Below are 12,605 nucleotides of genomic sequence, written 5' to 3' on the forward strand. Positions count from 1 at the left end.
TTGGAAACTCTTTCCCATTTCATGTCAAATTTACACAGTTGTATTACCCAAGAACAAAGAAAATAGTAGATATTTATTTATTACAATATTCCAAAACAGTTTTCCAACTACACGATTGGAAATACTGCTAATCTTTTAGATTAAAGACATTCAAACATGAAATGACCAGAACATTTTAAGTAATACTACTGATCAAAGTGGAACAAGAAACAAATCTTGAATTTTAAAACAGAAAGCTCTGAAAGTGCACTCATGTAAACAATTTAGCAACAACTGATTTTTCTATGCAATTTTTGTTTCTCAGGGTAAATACAGCTTGCTGTGGATGCTTAAAAGCTTCTAATACAGAAGTTACTGCTGCTAAAACATCTTGGTCGTACCAGCAAGATGCCTAAATCTGGGGGAGGAAAATGTACTCTCCTCCCACCACACCCCACACCCCTTTTCAAGAGGTCTTGCCCATTCCTTTATTATTTGAGAGGCAGAGATCAAATTCAATATACACGACGTGAAACTGATATGAAAATGGTCTAACAAATCTTAAAAATTGCAAATGCCAACAAGTCTCTACAAGTATATTACTGGTCTAGAATGAAGGAAAATCATTGTGAAATAAGCTTTTCTGGTATGCAGTTATAGCAAATAATCATGAGGTGATGCCGAGAAGCAGACAAATCTGGAATTCAAAGAATGTTAAAAATACTGAGGTCACAAATGCACTCTGTAACTTTAGTACCTACTTCTTATCCCACTATTTTGGTATTAAATCTAATTCGTTATTCATTCTAAACTTATAAGCCATTACTTTAATGAACATCTCTCTTCTACATGCTATAGGGTTACAGCTTTACAACTTTTACAGCTGAAAAATGAACAGAGGATGATCTTGTATATGCCATTTGGAGAAGTGGACTTGTGCTAGCTTTCACAATATTACATTATAAAGTAGATTTTTGTAGTAAATTACAAAAGTAGATACCTTCTCTTAGACTGAATTTATATTTTTTAGAAGAATTAATTGTTTCCTGAGCTCTTAGCTCCCAAGTGAGCCTAAGATAAAGCAACAGAATCGCAATTTAATTGGGCATTTTTAATACTAACATCATATTTGCTCAATTAAAATCCAATGTGTAGACTGGCACAGTATATTGCAAAGTGATCACATACTCTGAGTTTGTCCCATCACAGTTTATTTAGAGAGACGCTACCACGGGCTTGAATTTAATTACCTTTACTTAGGTAAAGGACTTAACTGTTAAATTCTGAAATCATGGAAGTAAAAAAGCAGGAAGCCAGCTCTTTCGTTAACTCCTCACAATTTATTAATGAATAACAACAGGAATATTAGCAGCTTGGTAAGTAGACCATTTTACAGGGGGAGGGATGTATTACTGCCCACTATTTATTGCATTGTTTTATTCCTAATTTTATGCATATATTGGTTGCTTTAGTGAATGTAACTTTGCAAAGACTCATGTCAGAACATGTGTTCTTTCAACAGAAAAAGAACAAAGACATTTTTGACTTGAGGATAACTGAAAACCTATTAAGTAACTGAGTGTGATCTATTGTTTATATCTCCTTTTGTTGACATAAATAAAAGATGGTTTCTCATGAAAGATTAAGAAACCAGCCAGTGCAAGAAAAAGATGAGCAACAGTTTTAGGACATCTTTATGACAAAATCTAGACAGAATAGTTGTTTCAAAAAGAACAATAGTACCTTCGTTTGATACACAAATCAAAAAATATGGGGAAAAAATCACTTCAGGAACACCACATAATGATCAAGTTTCTGTTTTAAATATGCAGAGGATTTTTGGTTTGGGGTTTTGTTCTTTTTTTTTTTTTTCTCCCCCCTCCCCCCCCCCCCCCCGATGTAACGCAAAATGGAGATCAGTACTGCGGTGTTTTAATGTTATGGAAACACGTGGAGCATGCAGATACATAAATAAAGGAATTGGGTAACGGTAAGAGTTAGATCAAAACACAGATTGTTTGATTATGGACACTTGTACATGTCCATAGAGAAGGTGAGGTGAAACGTGATGTCCTATCTCCTGGATCTCCTCAACTTGCATTAGGAATAACAAGATTTGCCATATACTGCCAGGGAAGCCCTGCCCTTGAGTTCCAAAAGTCATTCAAAAGAAGATTTGGGTACCATTGTTCCTCCCCTTTGTCTAGGTTCACTCTGCAGCTCTGATTTACTAAGTTGCAAGCTGAGAAAGAACTGCAAACCTTAAAGAGATCACCATACGAATAACACTGACTTCAGCTGAAGTCTGAACTGCCTTATCTCCAAACCTGTGAAAGCTGAAGCTTCAGAGAACCATACTACATACTGGTTCAAATGCTTAATTTATTACTCTACTGTTGATACAGAAATAAATTATCTTCTAGTTTATCCTGGTGTCCATTACAGCTAAATAAAAGCACCTCGTCAAAGGATCCTTTGACAGCAAGTCCCTGAAGAACCTAAAGACCCTGTAACTAAACACAGGTCAGATAGGTCTCTTCTAGCAACACTAAATATGACCATATCACTTTACAGATCAAACCGTATCATTAACACTCTCGTCTTAGAAATCCACCACTTCTAAGGGGGTTGTCCTACACTGTTTTGTATCTGACATTCACAACCCAATGAAGACAGAAGAAAAGTTAATGCTAGGAAAAGCTCAGGTAAACTAATAACAAAATTACAGGTTCTACAATATTGATTTGAGACTCAAAAGTCACTATTAAGAAGCCATGCTTATGGCTTCACTCGTACTTTACTATGATCAAAAGTGAACTCCATAAAATTAGCTTATCAACTTTTACTTAAAATAAGGAGCTATCTTCATTATTCTCGCAGCTATTTACCAAATCCTACTGAAATAAAAACATTATTATAAATGTGCATATAGATCCCAGAGGTTAGACCATACCAGAAATTAATAGAGAATAATATAGGAGGAAGACCATCTAAATAGCTTAGCTCCTTTTAAATCTTCAAACCTACAAGTTAATTCATAAGATTGTCCTTTTTCTATCTACAAATACCAGATTCTGCAAGTTGTGAGGTAATGGACAAAACAGAACTAGAGTATAAAATGCTGTACAATAAAACTGAAAGATCTGAACGAGTTTTTGCCAATTCCATGCAATTATTCAAAAGCTGGCACTTACATACCATACTGAAATAGTACTAAGTAGTCTTTGCTTTATAACCGAACAAACCAATGTCACCAGCCTCAGGATTTTTAAGTATCAAAAGCAGTTGAATTCAAGTTAGTGGAGGTACTTTTGAAAAAAGAAAAAAAAAAAAAAAAAAAAGAAAGAAGCCTCCAAGTCCTTTCCCTAGGGCTCTACATGGCACAGTCTCTGTGAGGTGCTGAACAGCTCAAGTCAGCTTTCTCCCCAAGCCTGCACAGGTAACGGTGCCATGTGTACACTTAAAGCACTCAACTGCTCTGCCCTGTCTAGAAATTAAAACCAGGGGTTAAATAAATTGGGAACAGTAAAAAGTCTCTGTACAAATACTGGTTTGGCTTCTAATTGAATAATACAAGGGCTAACAGTGAGCTGCAGCACACAGAATACGCCAAATTGGAAAGTCTTTCAACTACTTAAAACCTGTCACTTGCTTTAGTTATTTTTTAAATGAACGCAACTGAAATACACCTTTTATAACACAATATGAATAATCACTTACACCGTATAAAGGTACCACAAACATTTTTGAAGTTGAATAAGCCAATCTTTAAAATTGCCCAAATGATTTAAGTCAGAAGAAACCTGTGTCAAATGTAACAGAATTGACATAAAAAGTTAAAATTAAAAAGTTCATCAAACTGAGAGAAGGATCCCAATTTATAAGTGCTATGGATTAGAAACTCTTAGAAACAACACAATCGATTTTAACAAAATCCAATCCATTAAAAAATTATTTAGAAAAACATAAAGTAAGGTTATTTTCCATTACTCTGTTTTCTTGAACTATTAGAAAACATTCCAAACTGATTTATGTTCATATGAATCAACTTCACAGATAAATTATTTCTGGATTCCCAGAACACATTCAATGACCCAGTTCAAATTTCACAATCTTGTATTCAGCCCAATAGACTGTATTTGATTAGATGCACATTATCTGCCTCCCTGCTCCTTCACAAAACCCTAGAAAGGACAGCTGTGTGACAACTGAATATATAGTTATGAATTCAGCAGGCAAGTCTTGCTTTCTGTCTCTCTCTGAAATCACACAAATTCTCAGCTCACTGTACAAACACACAGGGAAAAAAAAGATACAAACGGAAATTTCAGTCCAAAGATGCAAAAATTACAGCATGTCAAGCTTTAAAAAAATAATAAAAAAAATCCAATTTCTTACAAGACATGCAAATTTTAAACAACAAGTTGTTACGTGATTCTGAGGCATTTCACTTCAATGTCCTGCTGTATTGTCACATTTTTCTAATTTTAATTTTCTATCTTCCTATGAGATAGGTACAGGAACCTGATCTGACAGTGACAAAAAGAATTCTGGCCAGCAAGGATAAAGTTCTAGAGGAAACACCTGCTAGTTACCACTGCCCCTCTCTGCAGAGGGAGCAAACAAGCAGATGGACAGAGACCCAAAGCCTCCAGATTAACAAATCAAAAAAGAACCTCAGAAGATGATGCAGGCTACTCTGCTTTCATGCCTCACTATTAACCTCACAAAAGTCATTCCTCCCAGATATTTTCTGAGATCAAAAATGAATACTGACCAAAATTTTTATTCTAAGCTCTATTTAAATGTTTCCTACTATTTACACTACATTGTCTTTGCTATAGCATCCATACACTATTACTCACCTTATTTTCAAAAGATAAGGACAACAGTTCGTTCTCTTCCCTTCTGCAGTAGTCTCTTACTTATCTGAAGTCTTCTTATATCCAACCTGGCCAACTCAGAGCAGCATTCACTTTTTCAAAAAGTTAAACTTCCTTGGTTTGTGATTAGCTCAACATGCACAACACTCTTGTTTGCAAAAACAAAGGACGAGGAAATGCTGACACCTGTATACCACTTAGACAAGGTCAAGTGCATACGGCACAAGAAGCAGATGGAAAACAGGACTTTCATGTAACAACAGATCTGGATGTCAGAGTGCACATAAATACATCAGCATTCATTTCTGTGTACTTGGGACTACAACAGAATCATCCTGTGAACACAGTATGTCCAAACAGGTGTTCCCTTAATATTTTAACTGTTTTTTAACGTAAGTGTTGCCTGTGTTATGGTGTGTTCCTTGTTTATTTGGTTTTTACAGTTTGTCAACAAATGAAAAAAATGGATCAAACATTTTCATTGCATCTTTTCATGGTATTTTGTCAAGTAGGACCAAGTTTTGCTACACAAGGACTACTTGCAAGTCCTTAGATTTCAATATCAAATTACTTTACCCCGCTAATCTACAAAATCCAGAAGTTACAATCCAATCAGTAAGAGTAGTGGGATTCTAAAACCTGAATATAACTATTTTACAGTACAGCAGAGACACTGCTGTAAAACACAACACATTTATGGCACTGTAAAGATTTCCACTGGAGGCTAACATAGACAAGTTAAAGGAATATAAACTGAGTCCATAATAAAACTCCAATAAAAATGTTAGCTGTACTTCTGTGATCATCTGTTTTCTACTACACTGCTGAAAGCACCAGTGCTGCAAGACAATGAGAAGGAAAGAAAACTGCAGTGCATTTAGAAATACTACCTTAAGCTCTGTGATGTAGTTGTTCATTACGTAATTATATACACAATGATTTTTGAAAGCTAAAAAAAAACATCTGAGAGGAAAGAGGGGAAAAAAAAATCAAAACCAAAATATCTAGAGCTGATAAAGTTCACTGAAGGTTAAGCAGACAAGCCTTTATTCAGGTTCTTAAAAGCATTAATGTTGCAGAAAAATTGGCCTGCAGATCAGTGAGTTAAGACTGAAGCATTTAAAGATTAACCCCCTTAAAACTTTAATCACTTCAGGCTGTAGCTAGCTCATTTGCAACCCAGTTTCTCCCTTATGCCTTATTTAAAATATAGGTAAAATGTTCAGGTATCAGATTTTTTTTTTTTTTTTTTTTTTTTTTTTTTTTTTTACAGAAAACAAGCATTACACCAAAACAGTAAAACAAAAATAACACTAAATGATTAGCACTTGAATTTTAAGAGTATCTCTTCTGTAGCAATGTCTAATGATTCTATGATTTTCAGAGACACTCTGTCGCAAATCTCTAGAAGTTTAGGCAATCACTACTTTAAGATCTGTTTTACTTTAAAATGTCTTCAATTGACTGATAGCAACTCTGTTTTACATCACAACCATGAAGACAAATTAGGTGTTTGATTTTTTGTTGTTTTTGTTTGTTTCTTTGTTTTGATTTGATAGCTTTTTTCTCCCCTGTCCCCGCTGTGAAGCTCTAACAGCGTTATCTATCTGCGTAAGATCTCAGAGGTGTAGCTGTTAGTCACTCTTCCGAACTGTACATCCTTGTGAAGTAGAAAGCTGTACAGGACTCCAAAGATGGTTTTGTCAAAAGATTGAGATCTTTTAGGTCAGTCAAAATTCAGACATGCTTTGAAAATGCAAAAACATCTTTCCTTACACTCATTTGATTATTTTTTTCTCATATTCCAAGTCTCAGGTTAGTTGGAATCTGGCAGCTGAATCCAGTACTTCATAAAAGACATATTTCATGTATAGTTAAGAGCTCATATCTGAAGCTGCTTAAACATCTAGAAATGCTGAAATCAACACCAGTGCATAGTATGCTCATACCAACATCAACTCCTCCTCTAAGAGGAGGCAAGCATCCTGCTTGCTCTCAAGGGAATGCACACAATCTTTCTTCAGAAGCATTTTTCTTTGCATCATAATGCGTGTAATGCCTTTCTCCAAAGGAAAAAAATACATAATTTTTTTTATAATTATAAGATGTAATTGTAAGTAGTTATTTGGATAGGCCATTGGCTTGTATAGAAATGTATGTTCAGTTGTCCACTTGTCTATGTCTGAAATTAAAATTATGAATAACTGATAGCTCTACTAACGGTTAGACAGGGAAATTTTCTTCCCTTTACTCACAAACTGCAAATATACTGTATCCAATTTTAGACAATGAATCTATTTCCAAGTGTAACTTTCATTGGCCTAATTAGCATTATCCTCCTAACTCTGAGTAATGCCAATGACATGTAGTTTAGGTAATTTAGCCCTCTGACCAAAACAAGTACACACGGTGACACTGCACACCAAGGTATGCAAGTATACATTGTAACACTACATACCAAAGCTTCCTTCTTTGATGTATTACTAATTAAGATGACTAGAAAGGTTTATAACAGAATTAAAATTGGCTTATAAATAAGAAAAATATGCAGAAATGTAAAGCCAACTGATGCAAACATACGCTCTCAAAGATTCTTTCTACAAGAGAGAACAAGAAGTTTGACCATGCTAATATAAAGCCAGTGTCTCTCTCTCTTGATTTTAGAGTTATTTTTAAACTTAAGGTGTATTTGTGTAAAGCTGAAACAACTTCTCCAAAACAAATTATGGCGAAGGATACCTGAACATATGTACCTAAAGTATCATGCAACTAATCACACTGGTAAATTTTAATTGCATACTCTAGAAGCTAGTGACTTAAATGCTTCTCTGAGACAAATACTTGTTCTTAAATCTCTCTTTGCTCTTCAAAATCAGCTTATTTCCAAGAAGCATGCATGAGAAAACTCACATTGGTCTGCAATTCGTCAGTAAACTAAAGATGCTCAGATTCTAAGCTGAAATTATAAAATATGTTCCCTATTTTGCCCTTTGAATAACCCACAGAAGATCCTAGCACACTGGAGAAGAGCGTCCTGCTGCTTTTGAAGTGACGCAGTCAGTAGATATTAATATGCAATGTTACAAAGTCTCACACCTTACTCTCAGTTATATGACATTTAACAAACAGTTTAAAAAATATTAGTGTCCTTATTAGCAATTGTAGATTTTTTAAAATGGATTATTGATTATTACAGGATGTTTCACAAGAATTTGCAGGTGACTCCATTCTCAATGTTTCTCTGTTCAGTTATAAACAAAACAAAGGTAGAAGCTGTAAAGCTATGAAAGAAATGGAAAATGCAAAGAATGAAAAATCAAGAAAAGTCCCGTTAGGTCATTTTATGAGATGCAGACAGGTAGAAGCTCTATTAAAAACACACCGACCAAGACCTAATGAACACTGTCATAGCTTTGCTCACTTACCAGTGACAAGAAGAAACCATAAAATTTATCTACCAAGATAAATTCAAACTCTTGACTTCAATAACATTTCTTAAAGTGTATTTCTGTTGAATTTTGGACAATGTGTTTATTTCAGAATTTACGCTTATGTTAAACAAAACCAGGATGTTTCTAACACACAGCACATATAAAAATAGAAACAGTTTAAGTTAACACTCTTGATACTTAATATGAATATACACGCACCAAATGTAATACACTTCAGGAAAGTTTAAACTGCAGTTACGTTTTATAGCAACCCAATTTTCACCATATCTATGTCAAATTAACTGAACGACAAATACAGTGAATGAACAACTCTGTTTTCTACATTGAATTTATTCAGGTCTCAGAAATCCGGCCAAACTGGAGTCACTTGGGGGTATATGCAGGGTTGTGGGGAGAGAAGAGCCCTCCATCTTGGAGGATTTTGTCTATTAGTTTTTGGGTGAGCTTGGGCAAACTGCATCTCCACAAGCTGTGCTGATCACTAGGGTTCTAAAAGGGCATTTTCCATGTTAAAGTACTAAAACTTGGGGAGTGAGTAGGGGCATAGGTCTTCTCTGAGATTTCTGTGCCCCTTGTTTCAAAGAATACCATTAACAACGTGAATGGAAAAGGTATTAAATCACATCATCCATTAGCTGCCACGATGAATTATCTGATTTGATGTACATTATTTGTCCAAGTAACTTAGACATTCAGTGTCCAACCTCACAAATAATACACTGCATAAAACACCCGGGGAGGTGGGGGATGACCACAATTATCAGTCAACAATCTCAATGATTCATGGTAGAAGAACTAGCTTAAACCTCAAAAATAAAATTCCTCCTTCAACCCTAACACTAGACATGAAAAGCTTTGACCTTTTTTTCCCCTTCATGAAAACACAGTGGATAACACTTTATTTTTTTAATACAAGCCATTGTTGTTTTGGTTTGGTTTTCATTTCCCATTTAGAGAAACCATGTAATTCCACAAAGATCCTTCATTCAAAGGGCAGGAAACACACTTAACAGATTTTAACTCAAATTCTTCATAGAACTAAGTACGATTCATAAAAATGTCTACCTTCTTTCTCAAACATTGTTGTCAACTATTCTGTTTTTACCTTCTTTCTCCTTTTTTTCCAGGTTTGCCTGTTAGCAACTTGATGATATTAATGTTGTCCTTAAGAGGACAAGCAGAAAGTCGTAACATAGTGTTTCTTCGTTCCTTTCCACCAATGCTGATTCATGCTACACTTAGCCAAAAACTTGAACATAACATCCTGCCAGTATCTGACTCTCACAAATGATTTACTTTAGTACATGACCTTTGCAATATCTCTTCAATCTTAATTAAATAAAATTTTATTACCAAGTTTGGATAGCAATTCAAAACTTGAATAATTGTACAGACTAGCGGAACAGATGTCCTTAACTTTTAGGTAGCTAGATTTTGTTTTACTTGGGAACTTTAAATCATCAAAGACTTTGCTTACTGAGTCATTTGGGTACAGATACAGTATGAAGTAGCTTCACTGCTTTAAGCAAAACTGTGCTCATTTATTTCAAAACATCATTGTAAACGAGCTGTGTTACTTTGAAATTGGTAATTGATGATTAAAAAAAACACCTTAGTATGCTTCAGATGCTTGCAGTTGTTTAAGGCAAGATCAGACCACCTAGTTCAACCCTAAGAGAGTGGTTTAGAAATGAACAAAAAACGCCTAGGCCTTATTTTTCTTCTAAAGATCTGCAAGTGTGTGTACTGTGTAAAACACTCACTTATCTGAACTGGGTGCTCACCGAGCATACACACTGGCTAGGCATGCACTAAGACGACAGCTCCCAGCCAAAGTACACAACAATTGCTATACATAGTGGTATAATGTTGTAACAGTAGTAGAAATACTCCAGAGAAAGCAGGAGCTTCCATTGTTTCAGCACAGCACTACATTGCTAAATGTAGTATTATGCAAGTGTACCACAAGCACTGTAACTATCCATCACGTGTATCGGAAATAATGCTTGCACCAGTAATTAATGTATGACATTCCCCCAGAACATAAGGATTGTGCTTGACTATGAAGAAACTTAAACCACACTTGAAAACAAGCAGCCAGTCGTGTACACCAGCACACAATGAACACAAACCTCTACCACGTAAGAGCAGGCGCAAGCATTAAACACCAAGATGCCCTTTCCTCCTTACACAGGAGAAGACATAGCCAAAGGCATGACTCTGTGAGTTAGCTAAACAGCACGTGAAAGGTATCATATCAATAAAAGCTTGCTATGTCTGCTATATCTGTGTAGTAAGTTTAATGAAGCATCAGTGCCTTTGTCCTCTGCAGCCAATTTTGTCCTGCAGTGCAAAGACTTCTATTGCAACACTTCCTACAGGCCATCTCCTTCCCTAGCTCATCCTGTCCCAGAAGTTCCTAAGTTCACAGCAGTAAGTTTCACTCTGACTTCTCAGAAACCTAATTTGCAGTGTATGACCACATATTTCATTTCTCTGCAGGACTTCTTAGGGGCGTGTACCTAATGAATGCCTGACCTCGATGAATAAGATAAACCTACACATTGTATTATCAGACCAAGGGAAGGAAAGAATGAATTATCACAAGGAGTATTTAAAATAGATCACCATATGCCAGTCTTGTTCAGCACAGTTTTCCTTAGCACTCCTTATGCTATCTGTTCAGGACAGAGTACTGGGAAAAACCAACCATTATAATGAAGCCAATTAATCATGATGTTATTTTTATTTATTTTACAGTATACAATTACACATTTTTATTTATTTGAAAATCATTTGAAAAGTCATCTGCAATCTGAAGGATGCTTTTAAAAAATGTGGTCAATGATAAACTTATTGACGCAAACCAAACATAAATACACTGTAACTTTGCAGCAGACTTACTGTATTCTAGGAATACCAACTTACAAGTAAAGAACAGTAATAAATTATTATTCTAAAAGCCATTATCTATCCCCTTTACTCGCATAACTTGTCTCCATTTCCTGTCAAGGTAAATAATATGTTATTGTGTGAAGGCAAACACATCTTCTAACTATATGTTAAAGAAGTTCTAAAAATTATGAAATGTAGTGCAAACTTACCAACTCTATTCCCTGTGGAAAAGGAGTATCTTCCCAGTCCTTCTGAGGAAATCTTTGTATTATTTTTCCCAAACCTTCTGCTGGGCCTGCTGAAAAATAAATTCAATTACTAAAAGATAAAGTTCAAATACAAACTGGTGAAATTTCAACTGCCATAAGTTTTAGAATATTTTCAGAATATACCAATACTAGCAGCCCAAGAAGCTAAACAAACTCCTCAAATGTGCCTTGAAGTCACACAATAAATATAAATCCTAATATTCTCCAGTAGCAACATGAGGAGTTGCTATAGGAAATGAAGCTGCAAACTACATCCAGCCTACAGCTGCCATGCATACTTACAGTGATAAATGATTTGGGGCTATTACAGGCTACAAACAGAAGTAAATTAAAATAAAAAGTAATGGATGATCCATTATTAGAAAAATAAAAAACGAAAATCAAACATTTGTCAAAAGGTCGTCTTCCAAACAGATAAGTTCATAGGTTAAAAGTTCAGACAGTTTACCTAGAACATTACAGTGCCCTGACATGAATCGGTTCGTTTCCTAGGACATCAGCAATTTTCTGCACTAAAAAGAGTAGAGAAAAAATGTTTACTTCTACTAACTTTGCTCATCCAATTCTCTCGTTTTCCTTCTTTTTTTTTTTTAAGATACAGTGCAATAGATACGAAGCCCTTCAGAAAAGCCACAGATGTTCAACTGTTGTGTTCTGTCATCCTGAATGGTGCAGGAACACATGCACAAACATGGATCTGTGTGTTCCTCATGCTGGAACTGTTGGAGAACATCTTGAAAAGAACCATAACCTTTCTTACTGAAGTTTAGCTCTGGGATAAAGCACAATGTAATGTAGCAAAGCAAAAGTAAACTTACATTAACCAATATGCCTTCGTGGTTTTTAGCTGGGACAGTTAATTATCTTTGTAGAGGTTCACACAATGCTGTGGCTTGGATTTTTGATGAAAACAGTGGTGATAACACACCTTGATTAGCTGTTGCAGAGCAGAACTTGCACAGAGTCCATGTCATTTCAGCTGCTGGTGCTGCTCTGCCCGCAAGCAAGCTGAGGGTGCACAAGGAGCTGGGAGGGGACGCAGCCAGGACAGCTGACCCTGACTGGCCAAAGGGGTGTCCCACAACATGTGGTGTCACGCTCAGCAATATCAGCTGGGGGAAAGGAGG

The 12,605-nt window shown here is 35.7% G+C and overlaps 1 protein-coding gene across 6 annotated transcripts in view; it reads right to left on the bottom strand.

Moving 5' to 3' along the window:
• Positions 1-12,605, bottom strand: part of SBF2 (SET binding factor 2) — a 252,394-nt gene that overhangs the window by 193,273 nt on the left and 46,516 nt on the right. For 3 of the 6 annotated variants that reach the window (XM_068685294.1, XM_068685293.1, XM_068685289.1), the window contains exon 2: positions 11,419-11,507. The exons of 1 other annotated variant lie outside the window; for it this stretch is intronic. In XM_068685294.1, coding sequence (XP_068541395.1) covers positions 11,419-11,507 — 89 coding nt within the window. Of the gene's footprint in view, positions 1-11,418; positions 11,508-11,926; positions 11,967-12,605 lie in introns of those variants that run through there. 2 more of the 6 variants (XM_068685292.1, XM_068685290.1) reach the window with 2 other exon arrangements.

This window comes from Anas acuta, chromosome 5 (assembly GCF_963932015.1).
Source record: "Anas acuta chromosome 5, bAnaAcu1.1, whole genome shotgun sequence".
Lineage (NCBI taxonomy): Eukaryota > Metazoa > Chordata > Aves > Anseriformes > Anatidae > Anas > Anas acuta.